The 12,341-nt window shown below is 37.8% G+C and overlaps 1 protein-coding gene across 27 annotated transcripts in view; it reads left to right on the top strand.

The window, feature by feature from the left end:
* The window catches only part of Dock9 (dedicator of cytokinesis 9), a 281,271-nt gene that overhangs the window by 137,782 nt on the left and 131,148 nt on the right, over positions 1-12,341 (top strand). For all 27 annotated transcript variants that reach the window (XM_048800695.1, XM_048800716.1, XM_048800702.1 and 24 more), the window contains exons 3-4: positions 5,967-6,056; positions 11,361-11,443. In XM_048800695.1, coding sequence (XP_048656652.1) covers positions 5,967-6,056; positions 11,361-11,443 — 173 coding nt within the window. The remainder of the gene's footprint in view (positions 1-5,966; positions 6,057-11,360; positions 11,444-12,341) is intronic.

Genomic DNA, 12,341 nt, shown 5'->3' on the forward strand with positions numbered 1-12,341 from the left:
GGGGGTTGACAGAACTCTGACCCTGCTGGGATCAGGAATTGAGTTAGGGGAATGAGTTTAATCTGAAGAAATAGGTTGCAGCAGGATAGGAGAGCAAGCAGTGAGGACCAAAGGGTGCTGATAGGGGCAAGGACTTGCCAGGAGCCCCAGTGTTGGGAGAAGTCTGGCACCTCTGTGTGTTTCTCTGGGTGGCCTCTGCCCTGCCTCCCTGGGAGCTCACAATTCTATAAACAGCTTACAATTCTACACTTTCTGTGTGTAGCTCCGAGTCATCAAAGAGGCCCTCATCTTTGGAGGGAATAATTTTAATCAAGAGGAAAAAAAATCTTCTGTAAAAGGATCTGTTTGAAACAAGCAGAGCTCGGACAGGGAATCAGGTTTCCTGGCTCTCCATTCAAAATTCTTTGAAGTGTCACTTCTCAAATGATTCATAGGAAGTTTAATGAAATTTTATTCCAAACTAGACATGAGGTTGTTTTAGTCTTCCTATTTGGATCTGGGGGCAGTGCTGCACTTTTTACACTTCTCTCCTTTAAAATAAAAAATTTCCATGGAGATTGACCTGCTTGTCAGGCATCCTTGCATCCTTAAGTGCCACTTTTGGAGAGCACTTGCCCCAGGCTCTTTTGTGGAACTTCTTCTAAGACTCCTGTCTGTTCCTGGCCAAGGTAAATAAGGGTTTCTGTGTGTCAGAGACTACCAGTGTTTAACTCGGTCGTGGTACTGACTGAAAATAATTTATTATAGTAGCTGGAAGGCTTTTATGTGTGTGTTTTGTACTATGAGATTTCTATCCCAGTGGTTGTTTAAAATATCTGCTTATTATGCTTAGGTTTAATTTTAGGTGCTTTTCACACTTCATGGTATGAAATGTTTTTCCTCCTTCACCTTTCAAATCGAAAGCTTTCTTAGTAGAATAAATACAGTTGGCTCTCCATTTCCTTAGGTTCATATCAGTGAGTTCAAAAAACTGCAGATCATAAAGATCTGGGAGAAAAAGTTGTACTGAACATGTATAGACATTTCCTTGTCATTATTCCTTATATAGCACAGTACTGCAACTATTTGTGAATCATTTACAGTTTATTAGGTATTATAAGTAATCTAGAGATGTTTGAAAGTATACAGGAGACCACAAATAGGTTATATGCAAATACTGTACCATTTTATATAGGGACTTGAATATCCTTGGATTTTTGTTATCTATGCGGGGGTTGGGGATGGGAATCCTAGAACCAGTCTCCCAAATACGGCGAAGAATGAGTCTGATATTCTTTGAATGCTCATCTTCATACTGATTTACGTAAAGAAGATATGGACGCATATTTTGTGGAATATAGTTGTAACTGAAAGAAAAGTAGAACAGAATACCACAACCATGAGAAAGGAAATTTAGTTCATTGCTGAGAAGGGCTTTAGTGCTCATTAAGTATAAATCTCTTTGTGTTGACTTGGACTCTGTTATAAGCCAGAGAAGTAAAACTACAGAAATTTAATGTGAATTGGTTTGGCATAAGGTAGAATTTCTGAATGTGACTTTTAACATGTAAAGTCTGCAGAGAAATTAAAATAGAACATTCACTTAGTCTTCCCTTGTCAATTTCTATAATGGGCCAAAGAACTTTTTGTAATAGAAAAAAAAAATCCTTATATGCAAGTAATGGTAGGTTCCTATTTCTGTCTCCATTGGCTGTTTTATTCATTCATTCTTGAAACATTTATCAGGTACTTAGTACAAAGATACAATTAGATCAGTTACAACATATCTCCTTCCTATCCTCAAAAGAATCTGAAATCTGGTAGAGGAAAGAAGGGCTTATGCCTGCAGGAGAGTTTGGATAATAGAATCAGCTAATTAAAGAGGTCTCAGGGTAGAGGTTTTAAGGTCACCATGGTACAGGGGCAGATCTCAGTTTTGCAAGTCTGTGGACTGAATTTGATCAGTATGACCAGAGTTGGTCAGACTCCGGGGAACTGATTTACAGCAACCAGCCCCACAAGAACACAAATCAGAATACCATTTTGTTAATGTGCATTGAGAACTAGGATGAAAATAGGATCAGAATACCTTTATTGGCTGTGCATCTTCTCCTGGTAGGCAAGTCTAAATGGGACATGAGTTAAAAACAGTGGCATGGTGAGGCTGGACTTAGAGTGGAGCAGTGAATGGGAAGACCTTGGCAGCTGTTGGCATCTACAGTGTTTGCCTGCTTGGTGCCAGTTGCACTCAGCCCCCTGGGGCCCTTGATGGATCCCAGGCTTTCCTTTTAAGTAGTGTTAGAGAAGTTGCTCCAAACTGGTAAGCCCTGTTCTTTCTGCTGGCCTGTTATATATGCTGATTGACTAAGTTGGTGGGGTTTTATTGTTAATTTAAGGCCAAATGGAGATCTAGGAATTTTTGACATAGGTATAGTTTTAATTCTAGGGTTTAATGGATTTTTAAATAGAGTTAATCTCATTTATTATATCTTGATTTTAGTTTTTAAAGCATATTTCCAAGTTCCTCTTTCTTTTGTTCTGAATACACCTTAGATTCGTCCTTTAAAATTTGCTTAAGCATTTCTCCCTTCATATGCCTTTTCTTAATGTCCTCTTTTCCCTGTTTTGTCAGACTCTCCTACCATCTTCTCTCATGGTATCCTGTGCTTCTGTGCCCTTTTCTTTCTTTCTTTCTTTCTTTCTTTCTTTCTTTCTTTCTTTCTTTCTTTCTTTCTTTCTTTCTTTCCTTTCTTTCTTTCTTTCTTTCTTTTCTTTCTTTCTTTCTTTCTTTCTTTCTTTCTTTCTTTCTTTCTTTCTTTCTTTCTTTCTTTCTATCCATCCATACCCTTCTGTAGTACTTACCATGAACTCATAATTTATTTTCTCATCTTTCTCTTTTGTTAGACTTCATGGTAGATAAGAATAGTAACTACATTTGATCAAGTGTTGTGTCTTCAGCCACTAGTTCAGTGTCTTGTGGGAGGGAGAGAGCCAGTAAAAGTTTGGATGCATGGAGGAAGAGATATTTATGCTGAGCCCTTAAATGATGAGTAGAGTGTTTTTCAGGAAGGGAAGATACTGTAGTATATGCTTGACCTCTTTCAGGGCTCTAAGCAGAAGTTGAAAGGAAGGAAACTCAGATTGCAGCATAATGTGTCTCCTCACGGCCCCCTCCTATCCGTACTATGGTAGTATTTCATGAAAATGGCAGCATTCCTCAGTACTGCAATTTGGAGATGTTTCTAATTTCTTATAGCCTTGTCTCATCTGTCTGTTGTTGAGTATCCCAAAGCCTAGTAACTTAAGACAATAATTTATTACTTCTTCATTCCTAATTCTCTTTCAGGGTCAGGTAGGTAGTTCTTCTGCTGGAGTTAAATGTCTGTGGGGCTGGCAGGTCCAGGATGGCTTCTCCATTCACGCAGTACTCTCCCAGCTGGGATGCCTGGAACCTCCTGGAGCTGAGTGTGGCTTCTTCTCTGTGTATATGATTCTTCCACATGAAAGCGTATGTTTCCTTTCACCATGGAGGCCTCAAAATAGTAGAACTTCTTATATGGCAATTGGATTTTAAGGAGAAGGAAGCTGACTTTTTCTGAAGGCTGTGTTTGGAGCTGACCCAGTGTCCCTTCTGTCTTGTTTTATTGGTCACTGCCAGCCCAGATTCAAGGGGAGGGAAAATAAACTAACACTTTTTGTCATGAGGAGCAATGTGCATATGTGGGGAAGAATAGCAGCTATCCTTGGAGATTATCTAAAACAGATCTAATGTTATGTAGTTCAAGAAAAAAACACTTAAAAATAGCACTTGAACTAGATACATACTAAAGAAGCACATCTAATTTAGTTTATTTGGATAAAGTCTCTGGGGAAGCAAGCATGCTCTACCTGGTTAGAAAACTCTGCTTTGTCAAATTGGAGTTAGGAATTGATCAGTTATGATTGATGTGTAAATCTAAGTTAAACAGGAGAAATCTTATGCCATCTTATCTGCTAACACTCAAGTCTCTTTAATGATTTAAAATTGCTTTCTTTTTCAAGTGAGAACATGATAGCACTTTGATACATGAGAATCAAAAAGAACTACTATCTTTTTTTTTTCTCACCTTAGAGGATGGAGTGTTTAGAAAATTATCTCATAATTACAACTACTAGAGTTGGCAATTCCACAGGGAAAATTTGGTAAAAAATTTTCTTTTTTCCTAGTGCTACAGTAAGAAATGGGCTAGAAATAACTCTAATAGGTGTATTTCTTGAGATGAGCATTTCATGAATGTTTTGAAAGTATGATAATTAGTTTTGAGAGTCTTGAAAAAGATAAATCAAGATATGATACAGTAAGTGGGGATATAGAATGTCTCCTTTGAAGTATACAGGATTTCATAAATAAGTCCCCTTACTGATCTCATTCCTGATATTTAGTAGTTTTGACAGTCTATAATCAATATTTTGCTCTGCAGCTTTTTGAATAGTTTGGGCCTCTTTTCCATGCCTGTGGTCCCTTTCTCTGTGGCATTCCATGAGAACAGGTGTGTAATAAAGGTAACCATTAGTGATATTTGTGAGGAAACCAAGACCCACAGTGTTGAAAGCCCTTCTGGAGACACTGAATGAATAATTCACCTGCAGAGGACTTTGGTGGAAGACAAAGTTGCTTCCTTCCCTTTGTTTAGAACAAGGAAGCCATATTCTAAAAATAGACTTTACACTTTTTGTCAAAGATGGACACAGTGCACAAAAAGAATAAATATAAGCAAAGCAGGTACAACAGAGAAAATGTAGGGAGGAAATAAAATTAAGTTACACACAAATACATGCCCTTGAAGTTCTCTATGGCGTGGAGAGGGGAGAGAATCATAGATTTCGTGGAAAACTGCCTCCAACCAGGGAAAAAGGAAAATAGCAGGACAGATGCTGTGAGCCCAGCTTAGTAATAAGATTCTGTTAGTTAAATATTTCAGTGTATGCTGTTTTTATAATCATGATCTACTAATAATACCAAAGAATTCCAATCTGTGCGAGAAAAAAAAAATGTAGAACATTAGTTTCCAAAACCTAAAAGTGCAGTTACTGGATACATGTGAATCTGTCTGAAGTTATTTAATTATTTAAAATAAGCACTGAAGCTGGGGTGGTAATCCCAGCAGCTTGGGAGGCTGAGGCAGGAGGATTGTGAGTTCAAAGCCAGCCACAACTTACTGAGACTCTAAGTAACTTAGCGAGACCTTCTCTCCAAATAAAAAAATTAAAAGGGCTGTGGATGTGACTCAGTGGTTAAGTTCCTCTGGATTTAATCCCCAGTACTACCACCATCACCACCTCCACCACCAAAACAAAACAAAAAAACATTGAAATAAGAACATTTCTGATGTTCATAGGAGAAGCAGTAGCATTCATGGGTTCATTTAACAGTTATTGACTGAGGACCTTTATGTATGTAAGTTATCCGTGTTCTTTGCTCTTAGGCAGTAGGGATGAGGCAGTGAACAATGAGTATAATAATTAAGAAATGAGAAAGTGATGATTGTGCAACCATGTGAATGTATAGTATCACTGAACTGCACACTTAAAAAATGCTTCAAGTGGTAAATTTGTGTTATATGTATTTGCCACAATGGAAAAAAGCCAATTAAGATAAATAAAAGGCTGTATAATGAAACTGTCTCAAGCACTTGGGGGTGTGTTGTTTGGGACTAGGAAAATGAGCCTCTACCCTGCATTAGGGGACCAGGGAGGGTCTGGGAAGGAGTATCAGGGCCCCAATTCAGAAGGAAGCAGGAGCTATTTCCCTGCCTGGCTCTGGAATGTTGGGATGCCAAATGGAATGTGTTGTGTGCCACATGAAGAGGCAGCTGCACCCACCTGCTGGTAGAAATCAGAGGGACAGATTGGGTCTGTGTGGGTACCCTATTGCAGGGTGTTCACCTGCATCCTGAGGACCAGCCTCCCATCTTAACCAAGTTTCTTCCTCGTGCTTTTGTTCACAGACGGCCATCCTGAGGCGGCAGGGTCGCTACATATGTTCCACAGTTCCTACAAATGCAGAGGAAGAAGCTCAGAGCTTATTTGTAACAGAGGTAAGACTTCTTTTTTTTTTTTTTTTTCCTACATTTATTTACATTTTAAAGTCATTTTCCTCTAATGCACTTCTGCACTTTTCCTTAATTTCAGTATTTTCTAAAAAGTTCCAAAGAGGTCATTATAGTTTTATCATGGAAGTCAAAATAGATGAAGTTTTCAGAAACTGAAATGGACAGAAATGTCCCCAAGTTTCATTTCTGACTGGAAAAAAAATCATCTCCACAGCATTTGTCTCATGGACTTAGAATAAGGGGTAACTTGTGAATGAATTTACTGGAAGACTCTGTTGAAAGCTTTGTCTTGATACTGTTTTAATGGTTTAATGTTTAATGGTTTGACTCAGCATATACATTTATGTATTCATTTATTTTACATACATGTTTATATTTGCAAATGATTTTCAAGAACTGCCAGGTGATGGTGAGCAAAGCCTGACTTGACTATCCCTGATCATTGTGTGATTATTGTTACTCTTGTTTGAACGTATAAGTAATCTACTTGTTACAGAGGAAAGTAATTATTGTAATTCAGGTTGCTTATTTTTTTTGTTTTCCTTGGAGTAGAGCCAACTAATTCGGTGCCTTAATGTTATTTCTCAAAGTTCTCCTTCACTTAAAAATAATGAGTTTTGCCAAATAAGATGGCTCATGCCTGTAATCCAAGCTACTTAGTTGGCTGAGGCAGGACTAGGCCCAGCAACTTAGACCCTTTTTCAAAATGAAAAACAAAAAGGGCTGGGGATGTATCAGTGGTAGAACACTCCTGAGTTCAATCCTAAGTACTGCCCCCCAACAAAGAGTTTTTAACCCAATTTTTCTAGTTGGTATTTAGATGAAAAATAGGCCCATCAACAATGTTGCCCACTACAAGGAAACTATGCTTTTTAAGGGAAAACCAGTTAATTAATGATATTTAGTTTTCCTTGAGATTTGTGAAAAATAAAATATGTATTTAAAAATTTTCAAGTGTGGTTTGCACTATTTAGTAAAATTAATTACAGAAAAGTAAAGTCATATTACATCTATGTAGGCAAACATGTTTGTTTAAAAGCTAAAAAACCAGATATGGTGGCATATGCCTGTAATCCCAGCAACTCAGGAGGCTGAGACAGGAGTATTGCAAGTTTGAGTCCAGCTTTGGCAATTTAGTGAGACCCTAAGCAAACTCAGTGAGACTCTGACTTGAAATAAAAAAGAAATAGGATTGGGGATGTAGCTCAGTGGAAAGTACCCTTGGGTTCAATCCCCAGTACATGCATGCGCACACACACGCAAGAGGTTGGCAACCTATGACTTCAGGCACAATCTAGCCTGGAATCTGTTTTTGTAAATACAGTTTTATTGTGATAAAGCCATCCCATTTGTTGACATATTGTCTATGGCTGCTGCTGCAATACAACTAGTTGAGTGGTGCAGCAGAAATAATATGAACTGCAAAGATAAAAATGTTTACTGTTCTGCCTTTTGCAGGAAATTTTTTGACTTCTGTTTTAAAACATGCAGCAAAATTATTGATTGTTTATTCTACCAGTTAATTTAAAAAAATATGTTTTGGGGGCCTAACTTGCTAGTAAGTCCTTGAATCACCACAGGTTGAGCAATCGGTGCTTCACCCTGTGCTGCTGGAACCAATATAACCGAACCCTTTGAGGACTGTTCCACTGGGTGGAGTGAAATATCACTTCCTCTCCATTCTCTAGTCTGGAGGAGAATGATCTAATGACTTAAAACAAAACAAAACAAAAACCTAACTTCATAAAATTTTCAGTGTAGTTTTAAAATATTATTGAATTTCCCAAGTTTGAAAGGTAATCATGTAGTCAATCATATCTGTGTCTTTTTGGAGTGACAGTTCTCTGAATATAATTTCTGATAGAACTTATTATCCCCCAGACTGTCTCAAACTCCAGTGGGGTGGAGGTTGCTTGTCTGATTCTCTGCCTCTTCCATGGAATTCAGTGAGTGCCTGGTGTGTGAGCAGTGAGCAAAGACATGTTGAATGGATCAAGGAGCTTGATATCAAATCAGAGACTCTGCGTCTGATAGAAGAAAAAGTTGGCTCCGATCTACATATTGTGGGGTCGGGCTCCAAATTCCTTAAAAGGAAACCCATAGCACAAGAGTTAATAACAAGAATCAACAAATGGGACTTACTTAAACTAAAAAGTTTTTTCTCAGCAAGAGAAACAATAAGAGAGGTAAATAAGGAGCCTACATCCTGGGAACAAATTTTTACTCCTCACACTTCAGATAGAGCCCTAATATCCAGAGTATACAAAGAACTCAAAAAATTAAACAATAAGAAAACAAATAACCCAATCAACAAATGGGCCAAGGACCTGAACAGACACTTCTCAGAGGAGGACATACAATCAATCAACAAGTACATGAAAAAATGCTCACCATCTCTAGCAGTCAGAGAAATGCAAATCAAAACCACCCTAAGATACCATCTCACTCCAGTAAGATTGGCAGCCATTATGAAGTCAAACAACAACAAGTGCTGGAGAGGATGTGGGGAAAAGGGTACTCTTGTACATTGCTGGTGGGACTGCAAACTGGTGCGGCCAATCTGGAAAGCAGTATGGAGATTCCTGGGAAAGCTGGGAATGGAACCACCATTTGACCCAGCTATTGCCCTTCTTGGACTATTCCCTGAAGACCTTAAAAGAGCGTACTACAGGGATACTGCTACATCGATGTTCATAGCAGCACAATTCACAATTGCTAGACTGTGGAACCAACCCAGATGCCCTTCAATAGATGAATGGATAAAAAAAATGTGGCATTTATACACCATGGAGTATTACGCAGCACTAAAAAATGACAAAATCATAGAATTTGCAGGGAAATGGATGGCACTAGAGCAGATTATGCTTAGTGAAGCTAGCCAATCCCTAAAAAACAAATACCAAATGTCTTCTTTGATATAATGAGAGCAACTAAGAACAGAGCAGGGAGGAAGAGCAGGAAGAAAAGATTAACATTAAACAGATACATGAGGTGGGAGGGAAAGGGAGAGAAAAGGGAAATTGCATGGTAATGGAGGGAGACTCTCATTGTTACACAAAATTACATATAAGAGGTTGTGAGGGGAATGGGAAAATAAACAAGGAGAGAAATGAATTACAGTAGATGGGGTAGAGGGAGAAGATGGGAGGGGAGGGGAGGGGGGATAGTAGAGGATAGGAAAGGTAGCAGAATACAACAGTTACTGATAGGGCATTATGTAAAAATGTGGATGTGTAACCGATGTGATTCTGCAATCTGTATTTGGGGTAAAAATGGGAGTTCATAACCCACTTGAATCTAATGTATGAAATATGATATGTCAAGAGCTTTGTAATGTTTTGAAAAACCAATAAAAAATAAATAAAAAAAATTTTTTTCTTAGTTTTTAATTTGGCAGTGCATTCTGTACTCAGGATGGGCCTGCAAGGGACTTGGTGGTATTTTAGTTATAGTGCTTGATGAAAACCATGATGGCCTAACAAAGAGAACAGGAGCATGTCCCAGAACGAGGGCTGCCTCAGCCATGTTGGTAGGCCTAGGAGCACAGTGGGAAAGTCCAAAGCTGCGGATAATTTTGAAATCATGTTTTGTTTTGTTTTTGTGGTGCTGGGGATTAAACCCAGGGCCTTGCTCATGTGAGGCAAGCACTCTACCAACTGAGCTATTCCCAGCCCTAATTTTGAAATCATATTTCCTGTTTTTAGAATGTAATTTTAAATGTGAATATCTGATTTTCTAAATGTGAAAATGCTTTGAGAAATTTTACAAAGCATTTACAAGAATAAAATAGTTATTTTAAAATGTTTGTAAGTACATAGTCAAAAAATTGAAAAATTGCTGAGCTCCCATACTTGAATCTGCTCTTAGCTCTTCTCTGCTATTCATTCTACCTCTCAGAATGATAATATAAAATACTTACCCTACCTTCCCTTTGCATCCTTTCAATTAAAGTGCTTATCAAAGAGCCCTGTGCAAAATAAGCACTTGCTACTGTTGCTGTTATTGTTTTCAGGAGTTTGTGAGTGGAAGAGAGTTTGCTTCAGAAGGTCTGTAGGTGTAGGCCATGACTAAGATAAGACGGTTGGCAGTTTAGCCAGGCACAGTGGCTCATGCCTGTAATTCAATAGCTTGGGAGACTGAGACAGGAGGATCATGAGTTCAAAGCCAGCCTCAGCAAAAGTGAGGCTATAAGCAACTCAGTGAGACTCTGTCTCCAAATAAAATACAAAATAGGGCTGGGGATGTGGCTTAATGGTCAAGTGCCCCTGAGTTCAATCCACCGTACCAAGGTGGGGTGCGGGGGAAGAAGGTTGGCAGTTTAAACTCTGAAGTAAAATCAGCAGAATAGAGACTTTGTTATGATATTTGTTACACCAGAGTCAAATAAACTAGGTAAAACATAAGTGGATTTACTTCCCTAGTGTTTTCATCTATTTCAAATTTTTTTTTGCTACATCCAAGTCTGCATGTGTATAGTCAAGAGCTAACAATGGAGAACATAATTTGAATTAAGATAATGGTAATTGAAACTTTTTTATTGATTTTTGACTCATTCATATTTGAAGATGAGGTGGATGTGGGCTTATTATCTTAAGATCCTGTACAACACTGGATGGATCCTAAGGAGTAGACACATGAAAGAAACTGTGTTGACCCCTTGACCCTAATGTGTAGTGAAGTGGTTTGAATGCAATCTGTGTAGGGTAGTGTCACTAGAAGAATCATTGTCAGCAGAGTACTGTGTACACTATATATTTTGTGTACACACATGCATGCACACAAAAATGTCAGGTACCACTATGAATTAAAATCTAAATCTTTCCTCCTGATAATTTCACTCTGTTCTTGGTGAATGGAAAGAAAAAACTGAGGGCAGATATTTGTATGATAATACTAAGTAATGGTGATAGTTCTAATATTAAGAATCATGAAAGTATCTTAGGTTTACCCTTTGTGTTCACTTTTTGTGCCAGTGGGGAACATATGGCTTCTTGAGAATCAAGTACTTTTTAAGTCAGAAACAGTACCTTTTTATTTAAATGTACAAGATTAGGCAAAGATTAGTGTTTTTGTAAAATCAGTCCTCAGATCATTAATGATGATAACTTAAAGTGATATGTCTCCCAGTGGTTCAAAGACTCAAGATTCACAGGATCCTCTGGTGGCATTAGCTGGTTGATGGGAAACACTGTTTTGATGTCTGTATGGGTGTGCCTTCCTGAATGTTCTCCAGAAGTCATCACCTGTTTCTGTTCTCCTCTTACATTTTTTTATTCTCCCTACTAATAGTGCATCAAAACCTACAACTCTGATTGGCATCTTGTGACCTATAAATATGAAGATTACTCAGGAGAGTTTCGACAGCTTCCAAAGTGAGTAAACTATCAGACCACACAAGATGGGATTACCCACATGGGGAAACGTTTTTGTACTTGAAATGCTCAGGGAAGTATGTAACTTCATATGCAGTCAGAGTAATTACAGAAATTACTTCTAGATGTTTGTGTGTATATGATGTAGCTATTGTGTACAGGACCTTTGATTATAAGACTCAAATATGGTACTTTGGTATTGGTAGATGGTAACAAAATCACATGGATAGTTTAATTATGTCCTGGGATTCTATTCAGAGTACCACTGATAAAAAACATAAATAGGTGCAGTTTACACTGAGAAATATAGAACAAAGAGAATGTAAGTACGTTTTTTTCTAAAAAAGAATATTTGAACAAAAGATTTATATTTTATATTGAGTAAACTTGAAGAAAAGTAAATCAAGGAACAAGTATTTTCCCATATAAGTTCTTTACCTCCTTTGAAGTAATCACTCATTCTAGAATATACCAAAAGTGTACATATAAACATAGATAGTGGTAGTTTAAGTGAACCAAGAGTAGATAGGTTTTGCCTTAAGAGGCTGTTATAAAATGGTGCATCCAACTGGGCACAATGGTGCATGCCTGTAATCCCAGCAGGTCAGGTAGCTGGGGTAGGAGGATTACAAGTTCAAAGCCAGCCTCTGCCATTTAGCAAGGCCCTAAGCAACTTAGAAAAAGACTGTGTCTCAAAATTAAAAAAAAAAAAAAATTTAAAGCAATTGTGGGGCTCAGTGGTTAAGCACCCTGAGTTTAATCCCTGGTACTAAAAAAAATATATAGAATAAAATGGTGTGTCCTGAAATGATAAAGTTGGAATATTGAAATATAATTGATTATGAAAATTGAAAGCAAATAGTGAAAGATTGTGTGTTTTTTTTTTTTTTTTTTTTTT

Source organism: Marmota marmota, unplaced genomic scaffold (genome assembly GCF_001458135.2).
Source record: "Marmota marmota marmota unplaced genomic scaffold, marMar, whole genome shotgun sequence".
NCBI lineage: Eukaryota > Metazoa > Chordata > Mammalia > Rodentia > Sciuridae > Marmota > Marmota marmota.